The 24,805-nt window shown below is 38.2% G+C and overlaps 1 protein-coding gene across 1 annotated transcript in view; it reads left to right on the forward strand.

The window, feature by feature from the left end:
- The window catches only part of LOC126473230 (tripeptidyl-peptidase 2), a 289,445-nt gene that overhangs the window by 77,572 nt on the left and 187,068 nt on the right, over positions 1-24,805 (forward strand). The window contains exons 5-6 of the mRNA XM_050100144.1: positions 12,200-12,363; positions 20,174-20,278. Of these exons, the coding sequence (XP_049956101.1) occupies positions 12,200-12,363; positions 20,174-20,278 (269 nt within the window). The remainder of the gene's footprint in view (positions 1-12,199; positions 12,364-20,173; positions 20,279-24,805) is intronic.

The following is a 24,805-nucleotide window of genomic DNA, read 5'->3' on the forward strand; positions in this document are numbered from 1 at the left end:
ATGAATTGGTTAAGGAACAGTTTCAGAAATTCCTTCCTGTGAATGCCAAAATTTTAAAAATCAAGGCGCATGAAGTTGCTAGAGAGCAAAAAATCGAAAATTTTAAGGCTAGTTGCAGCTGGACTGATGTGTTCATCAGCCTTCACCTCAGAAGGCAAACTTGAGTTGCGCAGAAGCTTCTAAGTTATTTTCATTCTTATTTTATAAGTGTTGCTACTCTGCATTGTACAGGATAGAAAAGCGTGGAGAGCTGCATCAAACCAGTCTATGGTCTGAAGACGACGACAACAAAAACAACAACAACACACTTCTGCATTTGAAGTCATCACTAAAAAACTACTACGAAAATCCGACTGGCAAGACTGTTTGGGATGTATGTCAATATGGCCAACTCTACGTTCTAAATTTTTTCCTACCTGTGACAAGAGATGGTTGCTAATAGGAACGTTTATGAATTGTGAATCACATGCAGTATTCTCTTCACCATAAGAATAATACGAATGTAAACATTATGCCATTTATTCTTTCGTGTTTGCTGCTGTCTCATTTAAATCCTGTCTGCCTAATAAACTATTAAACTCGAGTGAGACAACAGCAAACGCGGCAGAACATATCATGTCATGTTTAGATTTGTGTTATTCTTATGCTGAAAAGTGATACAGTCAGAAGTGAAGCACGGCAACTGACTAGATTTTTAAATCTAAGATGACTCTAATTTCTGTGCAGAATGTTATATACTAAAGAGGCCTCTGCAAAGATTTTCAAACATAGAAAAATTTTCGCTAAACTCTCATTCAGAACATTTTCTATCATATGCAGTCTATTATTTGGTTCTTGTTGATCATTGTCAAAGAAAGCAGCAGTGTAAGTAACAACAAATAGTCTCTTGCCACTGTTTCGCTAATGATAAGATTCCTCTCTTTTATTATTATTATTATTATTATTATTATTATTATTATTATTATTATTTAATTGTAAGCGTCGGTAGCGCACACACAAGCAAGCCAAGCCGCGAGCGGCAACAGTTAACAAACACTCATTATCAGAATACGACAAACAATGCATGACACAGTGCAATAATGCATTTTCAGCTTAGAGTGACGTAAACATCTATAACAAAGAGAACGGCACTTATCAGATCAAAGCAGAATAAGCAATTTATTTAAACCAGATGAAGCACGTGAAAAAGGAAGGGTACCCCCTATAAATATGGGCGGAGCGCTTGATGTATAGCAATGGCTACCTGGCAAAGCTTAACTGCTAAGCTTAACTGCTAAGCTTAAGACTCGAACCAAACTACTGTAGCTGTATCTTCATCCATTCGACCTAAATTGTGTCTCTTGTTACAATGGACCAACTTTATTTTGTTTTGGAGGTGCGGTCTAAAACTTTTCTCTCCCCTTGAATTTAGAGTTTCAAATTTCAGGTGCGGCTTAGATTCGGGAAAGTTTTTTTCCTTGATTTCAAGTCTCATTTTTCAGGTGCGGGTTGGATTTGAGTGTGGCTTAGATTAGAGTAAATACGGTAGATGAAGCCTCCCATGGTGCATATGATGCAGATTTTGCATCAACAGAAGAAGAATTTAAATACCCTGAATCAGTCAACTGTGGTCAGTGAAGTCAAGTAATAAGCTCTATGAATCAAGAAAGTGCAGAGAAATTACTAAAGCTATGGATGAATACTCTACAGCAAAACTGATCACACTCTTCAAAGTAGAAATTCCATCTTCAGAAGAAAATGAACCAAAGCACTCTTGCACCTCTTGCCTGGATTTGTTCACAAATATCAATTCAGCTGTTGAATATTGTGCATATTACAGTGAAAAGGTGCAAGTTTTAACCATTATTCCAGAGACATTTTTAAAGAAAACAATTTTGAACCACATTCTATCAGTATCAAAGTACATGGTAGACAAATCAAAAAATATGAGGTCTGTCAAAGGAGTCTTTGGAAGACCAGATCCCTATTATGGACATCTTGTAGAAGCAGCTAAAGTTCAAATATTACAATCATTTTATCTAGAAGATAAATGGGACTGTTCTCACCAGAGTGCCAACAAAAAAGACACTATAACTAAAAAAATTGAAGGTCAAAAAGTACATGACTCGTAGCATTAAAGAAGCTTCTGCAATTTATGAGAACAGCTATACAACTTCACTTATTGGAAGATCAAAATTTTATGCACTACGACCCAAGTGGGTAGTTCCACATCGACGTAGTGATATGTGTGTACTGTGTGAATTTTGAACTTTGTGTGGTAACTTTGAAGAACTTACTGGAGCATATGATATGATACCTCGATTGGCCATATGAAGTCATTAGTAGTCTGTGACTGAAAGTGAGATACTTCTTTGTTTCAAGAATCTGGTGACTGTCCTGGAAAGGGAAGATTGTCTTTAGACATTTGGCCTGGAAGATGTAGCAGCCAACTCTGCAGAAATTACATATGCGACATGGCAGGAAAATAAACTAATTAAGAAAACTGTTGTGTTTGACAGTTTCGTTGATGAACTTGGTAAGTGGTCAGTGAAAGAAATAACAACAACAACACATTGCAGAAGTGAAGGGGTGTGTACTGGCTGAAGAACTATGTTTGGTGCTTCACTGTGATTTTGCTGAGAACTAGTCTGAAATTCTTCCACAAAAAGTACCAGAATATCATTGGAGTAATGACCAGGTTTCAATTTTTACCGGAGTGACACATTTTCAAAACAAAACCACAAGTGTTGCAGTTATAAGTGATGACACAGGACATGACTCAGTACATGCTTTGCTAGCAGTGCATAAAATTCCCCAACTGAAAATGGGGGCAGAGAAAATCATCATTATTTCTGATGGTGCTCCTAGCCATTTTAAAAATAGTTACCAGCTGTTTGAGTTGAGTAAGTCACTTGTGCCAACTGACTGGGTATACAGTGCTACTGGTCATGGGAAGGGGCATTGTGATGATGTAGGCCTGATGAAGCGCCATGCTACAAAACATAATCTTTCCAGACCAAATACAGCTGCGATTTAGAGTGCTGGGGATTTTATGAGAGTCATGAAATCTTACACATCCACAGCCCTCATTCTTTTGTCCAAAGAGGAAATTGAAGAATTCTATAAGTGGAAAAAAGAACAATGGTCCAAAAAAACTACTCCTGTGAAAGGAATTCAGAAAAACAGTTTTGGACTCAAAGTGATGGGTGCACTCATATTGCATGCACTTTAAAGAGCAGGAAAGAAGAAATTTTGTTCGTTCGGACACCACCTCAGAAACAGCAGATTCATAACCTGAGAAGCGGGATGTTTGTGGAGTGTATGTATGACTGTGACTGGAGGATTGCAGAGATTGTAGACACCAGTTATGAGTTAAATGAAACTGTAGTGAACTTCATGCTACCACATGGACCAGCTGCTGGGTATAGGTTTCCAGCTGAAGGACAGCAACAATGCAGTCAGTGCTTACTTGCTGTTCACAATGTTTTGAAGAGTGCAAGTTCTCCAGTTCCTATTGGTTCAACAGAAAGGCATCACTCTCTATCAAAGGAAGATACTAAAGCAGTGGAACACATTTTTAGTTCAATGACTGACTACTTTCAGTACGAAACAGTGCACCGAAGTTGTATAAATTGAAACCTTTAAGTCTTTGGACCTTTCACATATATTTTGGAACCATTTAAAATGCTAGAAAAATGAGTCTCTTACTCATCTTTCAAAACTAAAATTGTGTTAAATAAGGCTAGGTTTTAATTTTTATGAGCCTGAGCCATACAGATTTTATGTATGGCAATAATTTCAGTTTTTTATGACATGTTCAACCTAAAAGTGGAAGCTCTCCTTTTCAGGTAATGTAGAACTATGTGGTACTAATCAACAGAAAAAAAATCAAAATTGGCATTTTTGAAAAAAAAAAAACCTCCATAAATTATAAAAAAAAAAGGTTCAGAATGCTATAGTAAAAGAAATTTTACAGGTAAGTCCAAATGGAGGATTTATTTGTAATCATAAAGCAATTATTTTTCAAATAAAAATTCCAGCAAAATATTTAGAGCTGTTCCAGAGATGCAGCATTTTAAAAAATTTTTGAAAATTCGCATCTTAAAATGGTATGTGCAGTGTCATCTTTGGAGGGCTGTATCTTGGAGCAGATTTTTTTTTTACTTTGGAGGGCTGTATCTTGGAGCACAAATTTTTTTAGAGAAAAACAAAAAATATTTGTTCCTTACTTAGTCCTTCATTTTAACGTTTGCTAAATTCAATAACATCAGAGACTGTGAAGATAAGATTTTTTTCCTAGCCTGCCTGAATTGATACTTTAGTTACGTCAGTACCAACAAAATGTTATTTATTGTTCAATTAACACAAATCTAATGTTCTTCTGGTGTTCACTGCAAGTTGAGGTGCGTGACCATACATGGAACAAACATTTGTATATTTCTTTTTTGTACAGTTTGCCAAAAAGTGTTATCAATATGAGAGATTTTTATATACTTCATGATGCCCAGTGTGACTCAGAAAGGTCAAGCAGCAAGGTGTTACAAAAGGGGCATTCAAATGAAACCCAGTCACAAGTGTAAAGGAATGGTAACAATATTATTAACTCAAAAATGCAGTTATACGCAGTACACATACTCAAAAATAGTTACCAAAACTGTTGGCACATTTATCCCATTGTGGCACTAGCCAGACGATTCCATCCTTGAAGAAGCTAGTAGGCTGCTCTCAGATCCAGGCCTGAACCCAGTCATACACTTTGCCATCCATTACGAATCAATGCCCGTGAATAGCTTGTTTTAGAGGTCCAAACACATGAAAGTTGCACGGTGAAAGGTTGGGACTGTACGGCAGATGTTCCAGCGTTTCTCATAGAAATTGCTGCAATGTTGTCTTCACCGTATTTGTCATGTGTGGGTGGGCATTATCATGCAGGATGATAACACTATTGGACAACATGCCTCGGTGTTTCGACTTGATTGCTCGTCTAAGGTTCTGTAAAGTGGCTTGATAATGCGGGGAATTGATGGTGGTACCCTCTTCCAGGAACTCTACATGCAGTGGGCCCTTGTGTTCAAAGGAGGAGGACATCATGACCTTACCAGACTGGTGTGCATGGCCTTTGATTTCTTTGGAGGTTGTGATGTCACATGTTTCCACTGCTTACTCTGACGCTTGCTTTCTACTTCAAAATGGTGACACCATGTTTCATCACCTGTGACAATGCGAAAGGCATATTCCTCCTCATGACAATGTTGCAGATGACTCAAAGACAGCACCATTCGAGTATTGCACTGTTGTGTGGTCAGTTGATGGGGAACCCACTGTGCACAGATTTTTCAAAGGTTCAAGTGTTGATGCATTATGGTGAGTGAGGTGCCCGTGTTAATACCCAGTAACTGATGGATCTCATCCATGATGATTCTGTGGTTGTCAAAGACTAAAGCATTCACTTCTGCGACCATTTCTGGTGTGATGACACAATGAGCCTGTCCAGGACGAGCATAGTCTTCCAGTGACTCATGCCCCTCAAGGAACCGTTTTTGCCATTCCACAACACTTGAATGACTCAGACTGTACTTGCCACGCACAGCCTTCATCCGTTGATACATTTCTCAGCCTCCAACTCCCTCTGCCAGCAAAAATTGAATCACTCCTCATTGTTCCTGCTTATTCACCTGCATGTTCAGTAGTGGAAGATAACTTGTGTGACCACCTTCTCCTCGGCGTGAAACCACACTGGTGGTATGCAACATCTCAAATGGTGCACACGCGTCCGTCTCTCTACTGATGGATGGCACCACCATACCCGCAGTAAGGTGTTGCCACCTTACGTGTAAGGCAAAGGTAGACCCACTGATTAGGTTTCATTTGAATGAACCTTATATAAGATATGACCATAGGCAGGTTGTTGCTTCAGTATTCTTCCCTTTTCTAACTACCAATATATGAGAGTGTCTTTTAATCATTCCTGTATGCAGCTTGACATGTCTTCTTTACAGTAAGTAGCAATCTGGTCTTCCTACATTGTTGACATTCCTACGTGGATTCTCCATTGTTTAATATCATAAGTCAGTAAGTATAGTCTGTAAGAACCAAAATAAACATAGTATGTCCCAGTATATTGATGTGATAATTCAAAATATGCCACAATTTTGCCATGTGCAGGAACCACGTAAAAGGCACTACCTTTCTATATGCTAAAGTCTAAGTACTGTATATTTATCATCCAGTTATAGTTTTGTGAATTTTTTAATACCTGAAAATTATTATGGCCTTAAGAGGTGTTACCTGATTTTGAAACAGAAAAAAATATTGAACAGGAGGATGTTTGCCAGTCAGCAACACATCACTTAATTATTCCAGCAAAGCATGCAGGAGGAATAATATACAGTTACAGTTAAGTGAGAAGTAAATCTACCACCAACCAAAATCTTCATTTGAATATTAGTGTGATACGTGGTTCTGTTGGAGGCTGTAACATCCTCAACTACATTATTCCAATTCTTAACTTCTTTGCTACTAAAGACATGCTTGCCACAGGCCATGCCGAGGGCAGTGTCTCCCTAGCTCAACCCAACTACATGCACCAGCCAGCTGGTACTGTGCTGTATATATTTTGAATGTACCTTGTGAGCTAAGTGTTGTAGAATCCAGTTCATCTGCATTCTTAGTGCATTCTGGCACAATAAATCATTCAAAAACAATTCACAAGGGAAATGAAGTGCTTGCTGGAACACACTTTAAATGCATTCGAATATATTTAGAGTACAAATAATATTAATTGTTCCGAGGCAAACTTCGATTACAAAATCTTTCCTTTACATCAGAATAATTTGATTAGAACATAAAGAGATGAATCTGTATAATTTTTTTATTAGCTGATGCAATGTGGGCTGTGTTTTTCCTTGATTCATGGAATAGGTATGGCTGCATATGAAGAATGATGTCTGTCAGTTGCCAGCATACTACTTCATCTAGAGAGATGCCTAAATCTCAGAATATTTTAGTGTTTGAATATTTTTTTGGTGTGTAGTGTTTTAATCATTTTCATGTTCCCAGACACCATTCATGGCCGAAAATCATGATACATGAATTATAATTGTCTACAGTACATCGAAATAATTTTAGTGCATCTTAAGATGATGAATATATACAATTTCTGTTTTACCTGCACAATGTGTACTGTGCAGTTACATCATGAGCAAAGTTGATATAGATAGCATTTATGAACAGCAAGTCTGTTCCTTCCTAGTATACTTCATTTGACGACACACTCAGAAGTGAGGGAATTAATAGTTTAAATGCTTTTTACAATGTTCAGTGTGTATCGTCAGTCCTCATTTACATCAATTTTTGGGCTGAAAAAATCAGGGTACACAAAGATAATCATTAGCTTCTCATTGGAATAATTTCATCCCATTTGTAAGTGATGAATATTTACAGTTTTTTTTAACTGGTGAAGTGAATCCTGTGAGTTTACTTCACGTACAGTCCAGATATTTTTAAACTGGAAGTTTATTTGGTGCCAGCGTATTTCATCTAGTGGAAAGGCACTCCGAACTCGAGAACTTGGTACTAAAAAAGAGATGATGTTGGGAACTGTTTGAATATTTTTGACATCTATTGTAAATATTTTCCACTCCTCTTTTTTATCGGGGCTTTTGACCTGCAATAGTGAAGTTAAAAATTATATTTTTATAACTGTCAATTAATTTCAACTATCAGGTTTAGTTCCTGATGATTAGTTATGTACCCTTGCTTCCCAGCACTTGGAACAGCATCCAGACACAGACTCGGTAAGTTATCCAAACTGCTGACATTCTACTGCTGCCTGGGGCACTGCTGTCCAACCACTATCCTACCACTATCCTACCCAGTGTGCTGCTCCTCATCAACTCCTCATAGCACCCTGACTCTGCCCAGCTAACCTTTTCAATTTGCTACATCTGCCTAAATGCTCTACCAGCACTTCACGAAATCTAGAGAGGAAACACTCCTGGAACACTGTTGTTAACCTTTCCACCAAAATAGTCAGTCCCACTGAAGTTTTGGTCCTATCCAAAGGCCTCATCTGCAGGCCTGCACCCAAATCTAATCTCCCCCTCCCCCACCACCTAACCACCCCCTTGTCACCTTCCAGGAATTCCTTAGCTCAAACTTGGCCTTGCCAACCTTTCCCAAGTCCCTTTGTAAGATTACCAACCTTTCAGCAGAAGAAATGGCAGTCATACACAGCCGAAAAACAGATCCTGATGTAATCAGCCTCCATGTAGTCAAAGGTTAAACCACTGTCATTATGAATCGCAGAGAACTACCAGGCAGAAGGCCTCTGCAAATTTTATGACTCCTCAATCTATAATCTGTGCTAGAGTGATCCATCCGAGAAATCCAACATACCTCCAATCTATGTCTAATGAGTTAGGTCCTGCCCAGAACCTATCCCCTGAATGCATTTCTCTCCCACCCCTGTGACAGCCTGTGCACGCACGCACACACACACACACACACACACACACACACACACACACACACACACACTACATGCTCACCAAATTCCACAAACCCAACAATTGCCAACACTGAAAGAATTTTGACCCTCATTGACAAACACCTCCAGCCAATTACCCAAAATTGAGCCCCCACATCAAAGGTACCAACACTTTCTTCACCAAATTTTCACTATCCCCACCCCTTTACCTCTTGAGTCCTACTGCTCATTGCAGTTGATGCCAGTATCCTATACACCAATATCCCTCATGCCCTTGGTCTTGTCACTATTGGATGCTACCTCTCCCAATGTCCTTCAGACTCCAAAACCACTACGCCATCCACCTTACTAACTTTATCCTAACACACAATTACTTCTCCTTTGAAGGGAGGTATACAAACAAATCCACAGCACAGTGGTGGCACCTGCATGACGCCCTCCTATGCCAGCCTGTTCATGAGCCTTCTGGGGGCAACCTTCTTAGCCTCCTGAACCCCCTACACCCCTTGTCTTTTCAGGTTCACTGATGATATCTTCATGATCTGGACACAGCCAAGATACCTTATCCTCATTCCTTCACAAACTCAACACCTTCTCTCCCATCCACTTCATGTGGTCCTTTTCAACACAGCATGCCACCTTCTGGATATTGACTATCTTCTCCCTGATGGTTCCATCCTCACCTCTGTTCACATTAAACTCACCAACAGCACCTGCATTTTTACAGTTGCTATCCTTTCAACACCAAAGAATCACTCCCATACAGCCTGTCAACTCTGGGACTGCGCATTTGTAGTGACAAGAACTCCCTTTTGCAGTAAGCTGAAGGTCTCATAAAGCCGTCACAGATAGGCACTATCCTCCAGACCTATTCCGCAAACAAATTTCCCATGATATGTTTCCATAACCCCCCCCCCCCCCAAAGAATCAGCTACAAAGGAGTACCCACTTTGTCACACAATACTACCCTGGACTGGGACAACTGGTCCACATGATTTTTCAGGGCTTTAATTATCGTGATGCCTTGAAATGAGGGGCGTCATACCCAAGACCGTTAACACTCCTATGAAAGTACTGTTAAATCACCCACCCAACCTCCACAGCATCTTAGTCCATCCTTGTGACACGCCCAATCTGAACCCCTCACCTCAGGGATCATATCCCTGTGGAAGGCCCAGCTGCAAGACACGCCCAATCCACTTGCCTAGCACTTCCTATTCCAATCCTTTCACAGGTTTTTCCTACCCCATCAGAGGCTGGGCTACTTATGAAAGCAGCCATGTTATATACCAGCTCTGCTGCAGTGTTTGTACAACTTTTTATTTGTGCGACTACCAACCAGCTGTCCACTAGGGCAAATAACCACTGGCAAACTGTGGCCAAGAGCAAAGTAGAGAAAGTTGTGGCACAAAATGCAACTGAACATAACAGGCTCGATTTCAATGACTGCTTCAGAACCCAAGCCATCTAGATCCTCTTCCCCACTAATAAAAAATGGCAAAAAGCAAATGTATGAAAAGCAGAACATATTTGTTCAGCATGGTAAGAAGTAATCTTTAAGCCACTAAAATTTGAAATAAAAGTTTTAATTTTTTTTAAAAGTGGTTTAAACTTTCTGACAGATTCAAACAGTGTGCCAAACCAAACTGGAACTTCGAAACTTTACCTTTTGCAGAAGACTGAGATATCCGGGGCAACTCGTGACCTGCCCTCACAGCTTCAGTTGTGTCAGTACCTCTCTTCTGCTTTCCAGTTTTTCAGAAGCTCTCGTGGATGTCTTGCAAGACTAGTGCTCTTGGAAGAAAGGATACTACAGAGAAATGGCTTAGCACAGCCTGGAGCATTTAAATGAGACATTGAGCAAACGCATCACAATATTTAAATCTGAAATCCAAATAGAATTGACCGTCTGTGTAGAAGTTGTCACTGGAAGCACCAAAGTGTAAATATCAGAAGATGCTTTCCTCTGTGTGCAACAATTCCATTATTCATATTCAACCCAGGACTTTGCAGTACTGTAATACAATTTTAATATTAGGCAATCAGTGCTGGTATCCAGCTGTTGTAATAGTAGTAGAGGACCTGGGAAGGAGCATGATACAGTGATTTGAAACTAGTGGTGAAGCTCCCCCTCTACATCCTCACAGTTATGTAGTGTTGACGCTTTGAATTTATATTAGGATGCTAGGAACAGAAATAAGGAAAAATGGGAACAGGGGTGCAGATTGATGATGTATCGATTTACGATCTGTTGTGTGCCAATAATCGGGAAAAAACCAAGGATAAGGCTGCCTGAAGCTTCCACTTTTGTGGATAGTGTAGTCATCACCACTCCATTGTAACATATTTCATATGGTACTAGTGTTCTGGCTTAGAGATATTTTAGATCAGTGCATGCTGTTGTGAAACTCTTAATTTAAAGTAGTAGGAAAGATAGTAGACAAAGAAATAGAATTTTTGTGGTAAAGTTTGAGCAAGGGGATTGTAATAGTACATAAGAGTTGGAGGAGAGGAGAGGGGTACAGTTGGGAAAACAAGATTGACTGGAAGGTTTCTAAAAGATTTGCATTTAGGAGGATTATATGTATTTATTTCATTAAAAAGTAAGCAAAGAACATAGAGAAATGTCTGAGTGGTAGTATGAGATGAACAATGGGATGTTGCATTAAAATTTCACAAAAAGAAGACAGAAAAAAATATTTTTACAGGCCAATATCCTTGCTACCAGTGTGTTCAAAGACATTTGCGTACCTATGTAGTAGCACTTCACAATACACACAATTTATCAGAATTGTAAGGTTGGCTTCAGGAAAGGACAAACAACGGAAAATAGTTTATTCTTTTGCATATGAATCACAGGATACAGTGAGAAAGGAGGCATGATCTTTGTTGTAGCAAAAATGTTGTATGGGTATTGCATTCAGAAAGACGGAAGAAAATCAATGAATAATTTGAACACTGATTAAGAGATCTGGAATGGAATTTGGAAGCTACACTGAAAAATTATCAATGTAGATGTTAGCTTTGTAGATTCTGTTCATTGCTGATGAAACATGATTTGTATTAATAATATCACAAGTATTTTTATGGAGGTGGTAGTGTACAGTTTTAATGAGCATTAAGAACGGCATTGTGCAACACACAGATGAAATGGTATATCGGGCCCAACCAGATGAAGATCTGATTCAAGACCAAAATCAATTGTCTCTAATAAAATATACTGTTACAGCTATTTTTTTTTGCATAATTCAATTATTAACTGTGATAAAAGTGTGCATTCTGCAAATTATGGGCACTGCTGATGGGTATTGCCCAAAGTTGTAATGCCTTTCCATCAATACTTGGGAACTTCAAATGAGATCCTTGCAAAATATAAGTACTTGATTAATTTCTTGATAATTTACTTGTGTTTGCTATTTAGCGTCATGTGAAGTGAAATATATGGTCTGATAAGACAATAAACAAACCATCCAGGAAGACACACTCTTCATACAAAATTACTAATTCTGGCAAGGAGTTGAAAGTGATAAAATACCATATTAAAAGTAGTTTAATGGGTGTAAATTGTGTGCACTTTATCTCATTCTACCTGTGCTAATTTTATTTTTTCTGTAATTAATTATATCAAGTCCCATGAGACTGTAGCAATTCATTGTTATTCATAGTTTCTTCAGAATAATTGGTATGAAATTTCACATTGTTAACCAAACAATTTAATGTTGTTGCTTTCAGAGCCTGTTTGGATACAACTGAATGTGGAGATTTGGAAAAGTGCAAAGTTTTGGGGGAATACAGTAAGACACAAGAGTTTTCAGTGCTCACAAAGTCTGATCTTCTCAATTACAGTATTAACGTGCACAATGATGGAAATACCCTTGAAGTTGTCAGCATGTGCTGTAAGTTAATTTTTCTCATTTTTATTTAAATTGATGATACTCTTTGTAATTGCAAAGTTATTGAAATGTGCTTTCCAGAGTAAAAATTTGTTCCAACAGAAATAATTTGCTAATCAAAATAAAACAATGTACTAATATCAGTGGAAAGATAGTACTGTTTTCTGTCAGTTTACTTGAATGACACAATCACAACTTGCAGGTATTAGTAACATTGCTCTGTGTCTGCACAGGGTATGTACTCTGCTGTTTGAAAGAGCTTTAAAGTGTACCATACTGCAGCTTGATGATTTTGTTTTTAATATATGAACTAAGCGGAAGATCACTTAAAGAAAATTCACTTTCAGCATGTAGCCAAGTGATTATACAATCTGACCTTTTCAGACCTACCCCATTTTCATCCTGTGTGAGCCTCTCCTTTCTTTTTGTGCTGCATAGTTTCTTGTGAGAGGCACTGGCTACATGAAAGTTATCTTCTTCCACAGTAAAGTGATGTTAGTGTAGCAGTTATCTTCAGTAAGACATCCCCAGTTTTTTCTAAGGGATTTGAGGATTTTAAAGTGAGCTGTTCCTTTTATTTTTGCAGTGTACATTAACCAAGCCATTTTTTACTGTGTTGATAATCTCCTGATTTCAGATTTTGCATCAAATTGAAACCTGAAATTGATAGCAGTGAGATTTTTGGGGAAATTTTAAATATATATTGAAAAAACAGCTAATGGGAAATGAAGGTGGCATATTTGTTGCAGTAGACAAGAAACTCAAATCCACAGAGATAAAAATTGAAGCTGCATGTGAGATTGTTTGGGCAAGATAGTCAGGGGTGGGCATAAAAAATTGATTGGATCCCTCTGTTGCCCACCAGACTCATCTCCGGATGTAACTGAAGGCCATAGAGCAAACTTGAATTCTCCCGCACTAAAGTTCCCCAACCACATTGTAATCATCGGTGGATAATCATCCAACAATTAATTGGGAAAATTACAGTTTTGTTAGTGGTAGGTGTGATAAGATATCCTATGAAACATTACTAAATGCCTTCTCTGAAAACTACCTAGAACAGATAGTTAGGAACCCAACTCATGATAGAAATATATTGGATCTAATGGCAACAAATAGACACGACCTCTTTGAGGATGTCCACAATGAAACTGGTATCAGTGACCATGACATGGTTATGGCAGCAATGACTACCAAAGTACAAAGGACAACTAAACCAAGCAGAAAGATATACAGGGTGAGTCAAGTCTTTGGACACCATTATAAGTTGGAAGATTAAAGGGAAATTGAAATTTGATGATGGGAACATAGGTTTGATGTGGGGCCGCAACTTTTGTAGTGAATTTCGTTCATGGCCGCCATCTTGAAATCCGCCATTTTGGATTCAAGACTTTTTTTATGGGAAGGGGGGTGTATGACACATCAGATAACACTTGCTTGAGCTCTGGAATTGAGTGGTGTAATTTGTTTTTGTCTATCTTGTACAGTTTAGAAGTTATTAATGTTCAAAGTTACGTGGAACAAAGAGAGATATGAGTCGGTATCAAGGTAACTTCGAACATTAATAACTTCTAAACTGTATAAGATAGACAAAAACAAATTGCACCACTCAATTCCAGAGCTCAAGCGAGTGTTATTTGATGTGTCATACACCCCCCTTCCCATAAAAAAAAGACTTTAATCCAAAATGGCGGCCATGAATGACATTCACTCCAAAAGTTGCGGCCCCAAGTCAAACCTATGTTCCCATCATCACATTTCAATTTTCCCTTTAATCTTCCAACTTATGAAGGTGTCAAGGACTTTTGACTCGCCCTGTATATGTTCGATAAACTAGATAAAAAATCAGTAGTGTAAGGAGCTTTGGCTCATGTTTAAAGGAATAGTTGACCTTGCACTGGATAGATATGTACCCAGTAGAACAGTTCATAATGGGAGGGAACTTCCGTGGTGTAGAGTCACTGTAAAGAAACATCTAAAGAAAATGATTATTGCATAATAGGTGTAAAACACAGCGTAGGGCTCTACATAGAGAGATGCTGAATGAAATGCAGTTGGCTGTCAAGAGTACAGTGTATGTTGGTTTTAGTGACTCTACTGTAGCAGAATATTATCAAGTGATCTTTCACAAAGCCCAAGGAAATTCTGTTCATATGTAAAGGCTGTTAGTGGCACCGAAGTTAGTGTCCAGTCCCCACCGAAAGAGACAGGAACTAAAATTGAGGGTAGCAAAGCAAAAGCTGGAATGCTTAACTCCATCATCAGATGTTGCTTACAAAGGAAAATGCAGGAGAGTTGCCCCAATTTAATCCTCTTACCACTGAAAAGATGAATGAGTAAGTAATAGTGTCATTGGTGTTGAGAAACAGCTGAAATTGTTAAAATTGAACAAAGGTCCAGGGCCTGATGGAATCCTTGTCAGATTCTGTACTGAATTTGCAGCTGAGCTAGCCCCTCTTCTAACTATAATCTATTATAGATTCCTTGAACAAAAAACTGTGCTCGGTAGTTGGAAGAAATCACAGCTAACACCTATCTACGAGAAGGACACTAGAAGAGAACCCTAATACATTTGACATCGATTTGTTGTAGACTATTAGAACCTATTCTGAGATCAAACATAATCTTGAATAGAATAACCTCCTCCATGCTATCCAGTATGGATCTCAAAAACATAATCATGTGAAACCCAACACACATTTTTCTCATATGACATACTGAAACCTTTGTAAGTAGTCAGGTAGATGTAGTATTTCTTGATTTCCAAAAGGCATTTGACTCAGTACCACACTTGCACTTAATGTTCAATCATACAGGGTATTAAGTGAAATTTGAGACTGGATGAAGGACTTGTTGCTAGGGAGGACACAGCAAGCTATCTTGGATAGAGGATCAACATCAGATACAGGAATAACTTTGGATTTGCTCCAGGGAAATGTTGTGGTACCCTCACTGTTCATGTTGTATGTCAATGACCTTGCAAACAACACGAATACTAACCTCAGACTTTTTGCCAGATGATGCAGTCACCTATAATGAAGTTCTGTTTGAAAGAAGCAGCATAAACATTCAGTCAGATCATGATAGGATATAAAAGTGGCACAAAGACTGGCAACAGAAATGTAAAATTGTGCACTTCGCAAAATGAAAAAAATATATACTACGACTGTTGTATCAATGAGTCATAGTTGGAATTGGCCAATGCATACAAATACCTGGGTTTAAGACTTTGTAGTGATATGAAACTGAATAATAACATAAGCTCTGTTGTGGGTAAAGCAGTTGGTAGACTTCAGTGTATTGGTAGAATACCAATGCAATCAGTCTACAAATTGAAGTTGTTTGCAAATCACTCATGTGACCCATTCTAGAATATTGTTAAAGTGAGTAGGATCCATACAAAGTAGGACTAACAGGGATGTTGACTGTGTGCAGGGAAAGGCAGCACGAATGGCCACAGGTTTACTTGACTTGTAGGAGAGTCTTACAGTGAAGCTAAAGGAACTGAACTGGCAGACTATTTAAGACAGACATAAACTATCTCCAGAAAGTCTGTTAAGTTTTTCAATACCTAACTTTAAAGGATTACTCTAGGAATATACTACTACCCCCTACGTATTGCTCACATTGGGATTGTAAGAAGAAGATTAGAAAAATTATAGTACCCACAGAGGCATTCAAATCAGTCATTCTTCCCATGCCCCATACATAATGGAATGGAAAGGAACCCTAATAACTGGTACAATAGGACATACGCTCTGCCATGTGTTTTGCAGTCTTTTGCAGAGGATTGATGTAGATGTAGATTATAATTTTTTCCTAGTATATTTCAACAGCATAGTTGATTAACCTCAGGTGTGTCAAGCACAGATTATGGCCAGTCCTTGTTTGTGGACTCCAACCAAGCTATGAGTTGAACAGACTGCAGATTGTCCTTTTATATCAACTATTATCTCCTGGCACTAATGATGATGTTATTTTGCAAGTCAACTTTGAAGTATTCCCTATTTAATCCTGTTGAAGCATACGATCCAGCACTTAATGTGCTTACATTTTGTTGGAAATAATCAGTCCAATATGGACTATGGCTCACAAGCAAATGTGTGCAACAGAGTAACTCTGTTGACGCTGGAAAACTATCACTATTATGAAAGTCCTGGACATTGCATGTCCTGCTCATGATTTGTTTGGACTGCAAACAGTGAGTGACCAAAATCTGTGCTCATCATGTGAGAGGGTCACAGCTGGGGAAGGTGCTGAAATATTCCGGGAAAAAAATACCTACTTGGCAGTAAACTTAGCTGACATAGCTCCTTTGCCTGCAACATCAATTTTTCTTTCTTGTTTCTTGCTCATTTTGAGATACTTTAGCCATTATAGTTACAGTTCATTTCCTTACATAACAATTGAAGTAATTTACTCGAGTAGCTTGAAATATTCGTTTATAGCATTTCTTGGAGTTTTCACAGTGGTATGAATATGAGTTTCCAGGAGTGAAGCCAGATCATTATTATTTCCTGGGCCAGTATTTCACCTAGTAACTCCCAACCATTCTCGATGAACAACAGAGACTTCCATCACAGATCAGTGTTGCTTAATGGAACATACGTCAGTAATAAAAGTTGTGATCCACTAATGCAGTGATTGAGAGTCAAGCTTGTCTGTAATCAAACTGATGGCTTGTGTCAGAACAATAAACAAGGAAGACTTACAACAAACTTGCATTTTAGAAGCAGACTGTTAGATCCCCAAGTCTTTAAAGAATTGAATTCCCTTGTATAAAACAGCTTCAGGTGCGTGATTACCTTAAAAATGAGTTAATGTGTTAAGTGTTTAATCAAAAACACGTAAGCAACAAAAAGTTTACAAAAGGTTGGAAATTACGCTTAGTTTCTTGGAAGACGCTGTGTGCCTTCTTGATGAATCCGGGATGAACATAATCTGAGTAATTTGTGCTCCATTTTAAGCAAAAGCAAGTTTTTCATCCATCTCACTGTTCATAATGTCATATCTCCTTAACTATGTGTTGTACAATAATATAACTTTGCAGGTACATTCAGCAGTAGCCTATATGCAGATATTGTCTGCTAAGTTTGTTGCAAACAGTTAGTAGTAAAGAAGTGATAAGTTAAAATATGTCTGACATTGAAGTTTTACTATATGAGCAGCAAACGTGTAGTAAGTGATAAAGCTTTTCTTCATTTCATGATTTTGTGGAGAAGGATGGGGACGGGAGGGGAGGGGGGGGGGGGCGGCATCAGTGAGAAAAAATTTCTTAAAGGTTCAAAATTATGTCTAAAGTTGGAAGTTGGTAAGTGTTCTCATTCTTAAACACTGGATGAATAAACTCAGAATATATGTGTGCCATCACTTACGCTGCCTCTAGACACACACAGTTTCTAATTGTAATACTTGTCTAACACAAAACTGTTAACATAAGATTATACCTCATAATGAGCAGATTATGACAGCATTTTAAATGTTTAAATTCGATCAGTAATTATGCAAGATATTGAAAATAAATTTTTTGTTTATCCCTGCCATAGAACCTGTAACTGGTACCAGGTTCAGAATAGTATTTTAGCAATGTAGATGCTGTGCATTATTTAAATAACAATTCTCCATCCTGTTTGATTAAGCAGTCTTCTAGATGTAATTTCTCATTTATTGACCACCAGCCCCCAAAATGATGAGGTTGTGTACAAGATTCCAGTGTCAAAATGCTGTAGAAAAAGAACCACTGCTCAGAATGATGTCAAATTTGAACAGTAGGGGGCAACTTCTCAGAACAACAAAACTTAACAATAGATGGCACTGTAAGTGTCTTAACATAAATGCGGTCAGCTACAAATGACAGATGAATCACAATATCATGCATATGGGTCGAGTTGCGCATTATACGATTTGTATCGTTCAATGTACATGACTGCACATGTTCACCAGCCAACAGCTGTGATGCAAGTCCAGAAGTCAGTGGTTGTGGCACTGTTATGTAAGCCCATCCACAACGGGAAGGTTGTATCACATTGGGTGGGAAAAATCAGTTTTTATCACGAGGCCAAAAACTGCATAAAAAGCAAAATGACATCAGTTTCTAATTGTGATGAGGCTGATGGAAGACATTTTCATTATGGTATCCTCCGTTTTCTGCTGCAAGTTGAAATCAAGAAATAGCACATTCCAAAACTCCATAACAGATCTGAGTGTCTCGAGGGTCACATTCAGAATGCATTGTGCAATGTGTGCCTTCAATTCAGCTGAATTCGTAATTGGGGCATTGAACAAGTCGTCTTTCAGGTAACCCCACAACCAGAAGAAGAAGGTAACAGGGGCTGCAGGACTCGTGTACCCAATTGTGTGTGTGTGTGTGTGTGTGTGTGTGTGTGTGTGTGTGTGTGTGTGTGTGGATTTTCCATTGCCCATGTTCTGCAATTCTGGATAGTGACGAGTCATTGGAGATGAAAATGGGCTTTGTCTGTCCACAGAATGTTCCATGGCCATTTCCACGTGAGCAAGAAATTCCAGAGTTAATGTTTGTCTTGCTGGCAAGTCAACAGGAAGCAGATACTGAACATGGGTGATTTTGTATGGTTAACAATGCAGGATGTGTCATGCTTGCAGGCGTGTCAGACATTCAGGCAATTCCCCGTGCACTGCATGTTTGCACACCACTGCTTGACTCCTCCAGCACTGCTGTGGCCACATCTTTGACAGACTTCGGACCAACTGCTTTCCTCCCTCTGCCACACTGCACTTCAAAAGAACTCGTGTTTTCCAATTTTGTAATCATTTTCTCCAGACCTTAGCAGACATCTGGCCAGTGCCTTTTTTCATGCTCTTGAGTGTCCGGAACTTCTGCAGGGCTACTGGTGCGCAGTCGCCATACTTGTAAAGGAACTTTACCAGCAGTGTGCAATTCTTTGTGGAGACAGTCATGTTGGGTATGTTGGATTCAAACTGAGGAGGAACAGCCATGTGCTGCACATGTGTTGGTGTGCATATTCTGATGCTTGCGGTGCCATCTATTGGTCAAATTTTCGATTTTTCCCATGATCTTTCCCCCTGTATCAATAACATGCTGTTGAAATTTTACACCATTCTGAGCAGTGGTTTTCTTTTCACAACGTTTTGGGACTGTAACTGTAACTGTGGACACCCTGCACAGTACCCAGCCAAAACAGGTTTATTCAGCTGAAGAAGGTGCATGTATTTCAAAGTTCAAGGCAGTGATCCTGTGCTGTGCATGTGATCATGTAATTACCATTGTTATGGATGAAGGCTGGACATTGACATCGGGCTTCTCTTCTGGAAAATTGTCTGTCTAGGCTGTTCAAATGCACCATGGAGGAACTTCTAGAATCAGATCCGTGCAACTCTCAGAGCTGTCATGAGAAGTGCCAGTTCCCTTGTCCACCCTATATCCCTGCTCCAGCTCATTCCACCAAGGGAAAGAAACATCTTTAAAACTGAGTAGAGTCCAGAATTACAAATACCAAGTGAGTGTCTTCAGTCGGCTACAGTGGGAACCTGTAGTATGGCACATATGCTTGACCTGCTGCATCTGTTTGGTTTCCTCATTACACCACCCTTCCTCTGCCATTGGATTGTAGTTTTTCCTAACATCTCTCTCTTCCACTGTGGAAGAGACAACATGCAGCAAGATAGCCAAACCTGCGATAAATTTCTCTGAGTGAAGTACTTTCTGAAAATTGCTGTTTTTTGTGTTGCTACTTCTGTTTCTGTTAATCGGATGACAATAATGTAGTGCTGATGTTAATCATGTAAAGCAGAGGACCATGGTTTTCTTTTCTAGCTACCCATGGAACACATGTGGCATCCATTGCTGCTGCCTATTTTCCTGATGAACCAGAAAGGAATGGTGTAGCACCTGGAGCCCAAATTGTTTCTTTAACTATAGGTTTGTATTTTTTGAATGTTCCTTCCATATAACAGCCTCACCTGTTTAAATATGTGTTATTTTGTCGGCTTTATGCTCTACATTATTGCTGGAGTTTTATCTAATAATTTGAGGGATGATTTGATTTTCTTATGCTCGAACACTGAAGCCCATACCAACTACACTTAATGTTGCCAGCATTTCCATTGTAATTCCATCTTGCACTGCAAACTTGCTTTCACAAGCTTCTTTACTAGCAGTTTTCAGGTGATCTCACTGTTGATGGTTCGTGTAATAATATCCAGGCTGAGAGAAATTTTGTCAGTATTCATATCACTTTCTTGTTTCAGGTGTTCCCTTTCATCTGATAATGCTTGGCTGATATATACTGTATTGTCCCTCTATTGTCGCACTGTATTTGACTTTTCATATGCTATCTTTTCAGTTAACTTTGCAATTTGTCCTGTTTGGAATTATGTTCATATTGTTAATTAACATGCTTTCTCATGCATTGAATTGTTTCATCAAAGTGTTGAAAATGTTGTGTACTGATTTTACAGTTATTATGATACTTTCTCATATACTCCATGCAGATAATTATAGAGTGATGTGAACCAGCAGCAGTTGTCAGTGCTACTGGAAACATTCCATCATTCCAAAGGAATCCCTTATACATCTCATTAACAAGCTTAGTGCTAATACAAATGTTGTATTGATTTGGTGATCTCTAGGCAGACAGCTGCATCGATATGCAGCCTCTTATAAGTACCGTGTCAATCCAAATAGTTTTGAGGTTGGATTAATAAAAAATAAAGAAGTTAAAATTATATATTTAATGCTTATGGTGTTCTACATAGTCTCGCCCTCAACTGATCACAGGTAACAGACTGTTCGTACAACAGTAGAAAACTGTCGGAAAAATCCTTCTTTGCAAAGTTGTTCAACTTGTCAAATTGGCTTGAATGTTGGGTATGTCATCAGAATGTTGACTCTTCATGCGAATTTCTGGACTTTATTGTTTTGTGATACATTCACGTTGATAACACAAGTATTGTCACCTGTGATGACTTTCTCCAGAAAAGAATTGTCTGCATTGTGCATTCCAATCAAGCTTTGCTGTGCATCCACGCATAATTTTTATTTGGGAGTTTACGTGTGTGGGGAAAAACTTTGCACACACTTTTCTCTTTTTCAAAACATTCTGGAGAATTCTTAATTTAGAGATGTTGCTCCACTACGATTTGTGACACAACAATGTTGACACCCTATGGTCACATGTCCACTAGTTAACATTGCCTTCTTACAACTGACTGGTTGAGTGAACTTCTGTGGTTTGCAGTTATTTCAAGCTGCCACCATAGTTACTGTGCTGACGCCACTGATGTGCCAGGTGTAAAGTCAGTCTCGGAACTTTTTGGGTGGATAGTACATTAGTTAATAATGCCATTGTTACATTGTATCATTCATGTTTTTAATTGTCTTGTCACAGTTAAGAAATCAGAAAACCACAGCTTTTGCCCTGTAGTGCATTGTCATTTGTAATGTTACACCCCACTCTTTGCCAGCAGTTATAAAATTACCCTTGTTTACCATAATTAATTCATTGTTATTCACAGAGCAGATTATTAATAGGTGTTCTTAAATTTTTTTGCTGTGAACAGCACCTGCCACTAGGTAAACTCTTTCCTTCAACTGCCTGTTGTGATATGTTCTTAAAATGGGAATGCATTGCAGTTACAGGATGTATATGCTCTGGGATACCAAGGAAAAACTTGGAAATTTTTTCGTCTTGGAAAAATCCGGGAATTTTTCATTGTTTCCATTTTCAGCGAAATTTTTGTCATGTTCACTAGTAAGATCTGATACTCTGACAAATAATTTCACTGTATCCAACTACTACAGCAATAAAACGTAAATGAGAGAATAACACAAAAATAAAACTTTAGTTGCAAAGAAAATGCACCATTTACAACAACAAATCACGGTGTACACACAGTCGTCGGGTGACTGCAAAATGTGTCAGGTTACTTCGTAAAAACAAACTGCTTTCGACGCAGGGCCAGAGCCTGTCTTGTGGGACTCGTTTTGAAGGGGGTGAATGCACAACTATTTAAATTGCTAATAGGTCGTGGGAAAATATTGCGAATGGTTGTTTAAGAAGTTAATTTCTCAGTAAATTTCCTTTTATGCAACATGAAGTATGTTACATTTTAGAATATGTGATGAATTTCTTAAATTGCAACATGTTACCCTCTCATTGAAAGGGTAACACTGAGGACCAGCCTTTTAGAAAAATTTTGGGCCCAGAACACCAGCCATTTATGCCATTATTTAAAATTTTACCGTTTGATGTATCTGAAAGGGTAAAGCATGCTTAGAGAGACCAAACTTCAAGGTCAGTTTTTCATAATTGTTTTAGTGTATATTAATTTATAGTTTATATTAATTTAATTTACATTAATTATGTAATAATGATTGCAAAAAGTATAATTATTCTTAAAAAAGTGTGAAGTGAGTTCCTGAAAAATTTCACACAACTGGCATTTCATGGAAAAGTAAAAGTGCTCAACGGAACATGTATTCAGCAGGTAACTCATGAAATGTTTAGTGCACAGCAGTGAAATTTATAATCGTGCTTGTCAGAAATATTCAGCTGCTGCAATTTAAACTGTGCTCTTGCGATCCTGCTTAATCACGCCCTTGGAAAAAAGTGACAAAAAAATTTTGATGGCCAATATTATATTTGAAAGTTTAACTTTTCTTGTAGCTATGCTCTGTGTGTGTTACGGTAATTTGAACCATTAATTTTTCATATTTTTGTGGTGTTGGTATTGGCTCACTGTATCACATATCCTATGCTGTCATTGGCTTGTGAGATTACATGACATGAGCTATGATTTGGCTTCAAAAATTCATCGCAACCTTGATTTCAGTACTTTGGAAGCTACCGTGCTGTATTTGGTGGAATTTGTGTTTAAACTTTCGTAATAAAAAAAATTTGCAGTGTAAATGTTGCTGCTCATCAAAAATCTTCCCAAAATGTGTTTCTTTTTGCTGTGTTTCATTTCTTAAAGTGCTGGGAAGTTGTATGCTTGCGTATAAAACCTTCACAATTCAAATGGTTGACAAGTTTTACAGCTCCGGGAGAAAATATATTGTCACGTAGCATGGAAAAAAATCTACACTCACCAGGGCTATAGTTTATTTACACCCGGGAGAAGTGCATTTTTAACTGGGAATCTGGGAATTTTTTTTTCTCTTGTCTGTGTATGTGTATCCTGAGTTATTAAATTTTATGTCATTCCTAGTGCTTCAGGTACGGATAAGGTCCCTGTCATACTGCACTCATTAATGCTTACAACATTAATTTTCTTGACAAAACAGCCATTTTCTAATACCGCTATCACAGTTTTCTCTCCAATACTAAACAGCTTATCTTTGCATTTGCTGGCACACATTTATGTATGTTGTGGCAGCCAATACTAAAATGAAATGGCTTTAGCAGTCATCGTGGATACCCATTATTTCTGTACTGCACGACAGTAGCTATGTAATATACAAAAAGTTAACAAAGAAATTAATGAATTATTCTCAAATAAAAGCATAGGGTGCATGTGAAGTACATGTTAGCAGTGTTCTTGAATATGTCTGGCTGATACAGTGGTGATGTAATCTTCCTTTAGTGATTGCAAGTTATGAGAAGTTCATCTGTTCATATTAATTACATTTATTATGTGGGAATTAACTGTTTTTACTCCTCCTCAGCTCGAAGATTGTTCCTTGCTCGTAAAGTTAATATAAGGAATTTGATACAGAAACATGTATAATAACTTGTGCATCCATTAGGAAGGTCTTTGCATGAAGTGTAAGACTTTTCTCACAGTTTCAGCTGGGTGAGAAATCAAACAAAATCTTACTAACTTCCCATTATGGAATGCAGCCTTCCGTACAATCTCTTGTGGTATAGTAGTCCCAGAATAGGAGACAACAACTAGAAAGTCAAAATATTAAATTATGCATTTAAAAATCCATTCACGCATTGCGCTGTTAGTACCACACTTCTGCCTGACGTTGTCACAAATCTACAAAGGACTGATATTTAAATAAGTGTCCCCAAATAAAAAAAATTGAAATTGCTCAAGGCTGAATATGGTTCTGATTGAATTCCTATTGGATTAATTATTTTTTTAAAATGTAAATACACTGCTGGCAGTATTGTCTATCCTAAATGGATAAAGAGCACAGATCGCAACAGGCAGAGCAGAATTATAGATAAATATGTATAGCATCTATCTGTTGCAAGATCCTTTAATATATTCTGGGAATTTACAGTACATTTCTGTTATGGAAACCACATTACACACACTACTTCATCAGAGTACTGTCCCACATTTTGTAAATGACATCACAGCCATCTTTCGACACTAAAGATGTTTATTTCTACAGCCGACTATGGCAGGCGGAAAGGTATACATTGTACATAAATAGTGATTTAATGTGATTCATCTAAAAGATGCTACAATAGTAAAAATTAAAGACGTAGCATAC

The sequence above is a fragment of the Schistocerca serialis genome, chromosome 4, assembly GCF_023864345.2.
Source record: "Schistocerca serialis cubense isolate TAMUIC-IGC-003099 chromosome 4, iqSchSeri2.2, whole genome shotgun sequence".
Classification (NCBI taxonomy): Eukaryota; Metazoa; Arthropoda; class Insecta; order Orthoptera; family Acrididae; genus Schistocerca; species Schistocerca serialis.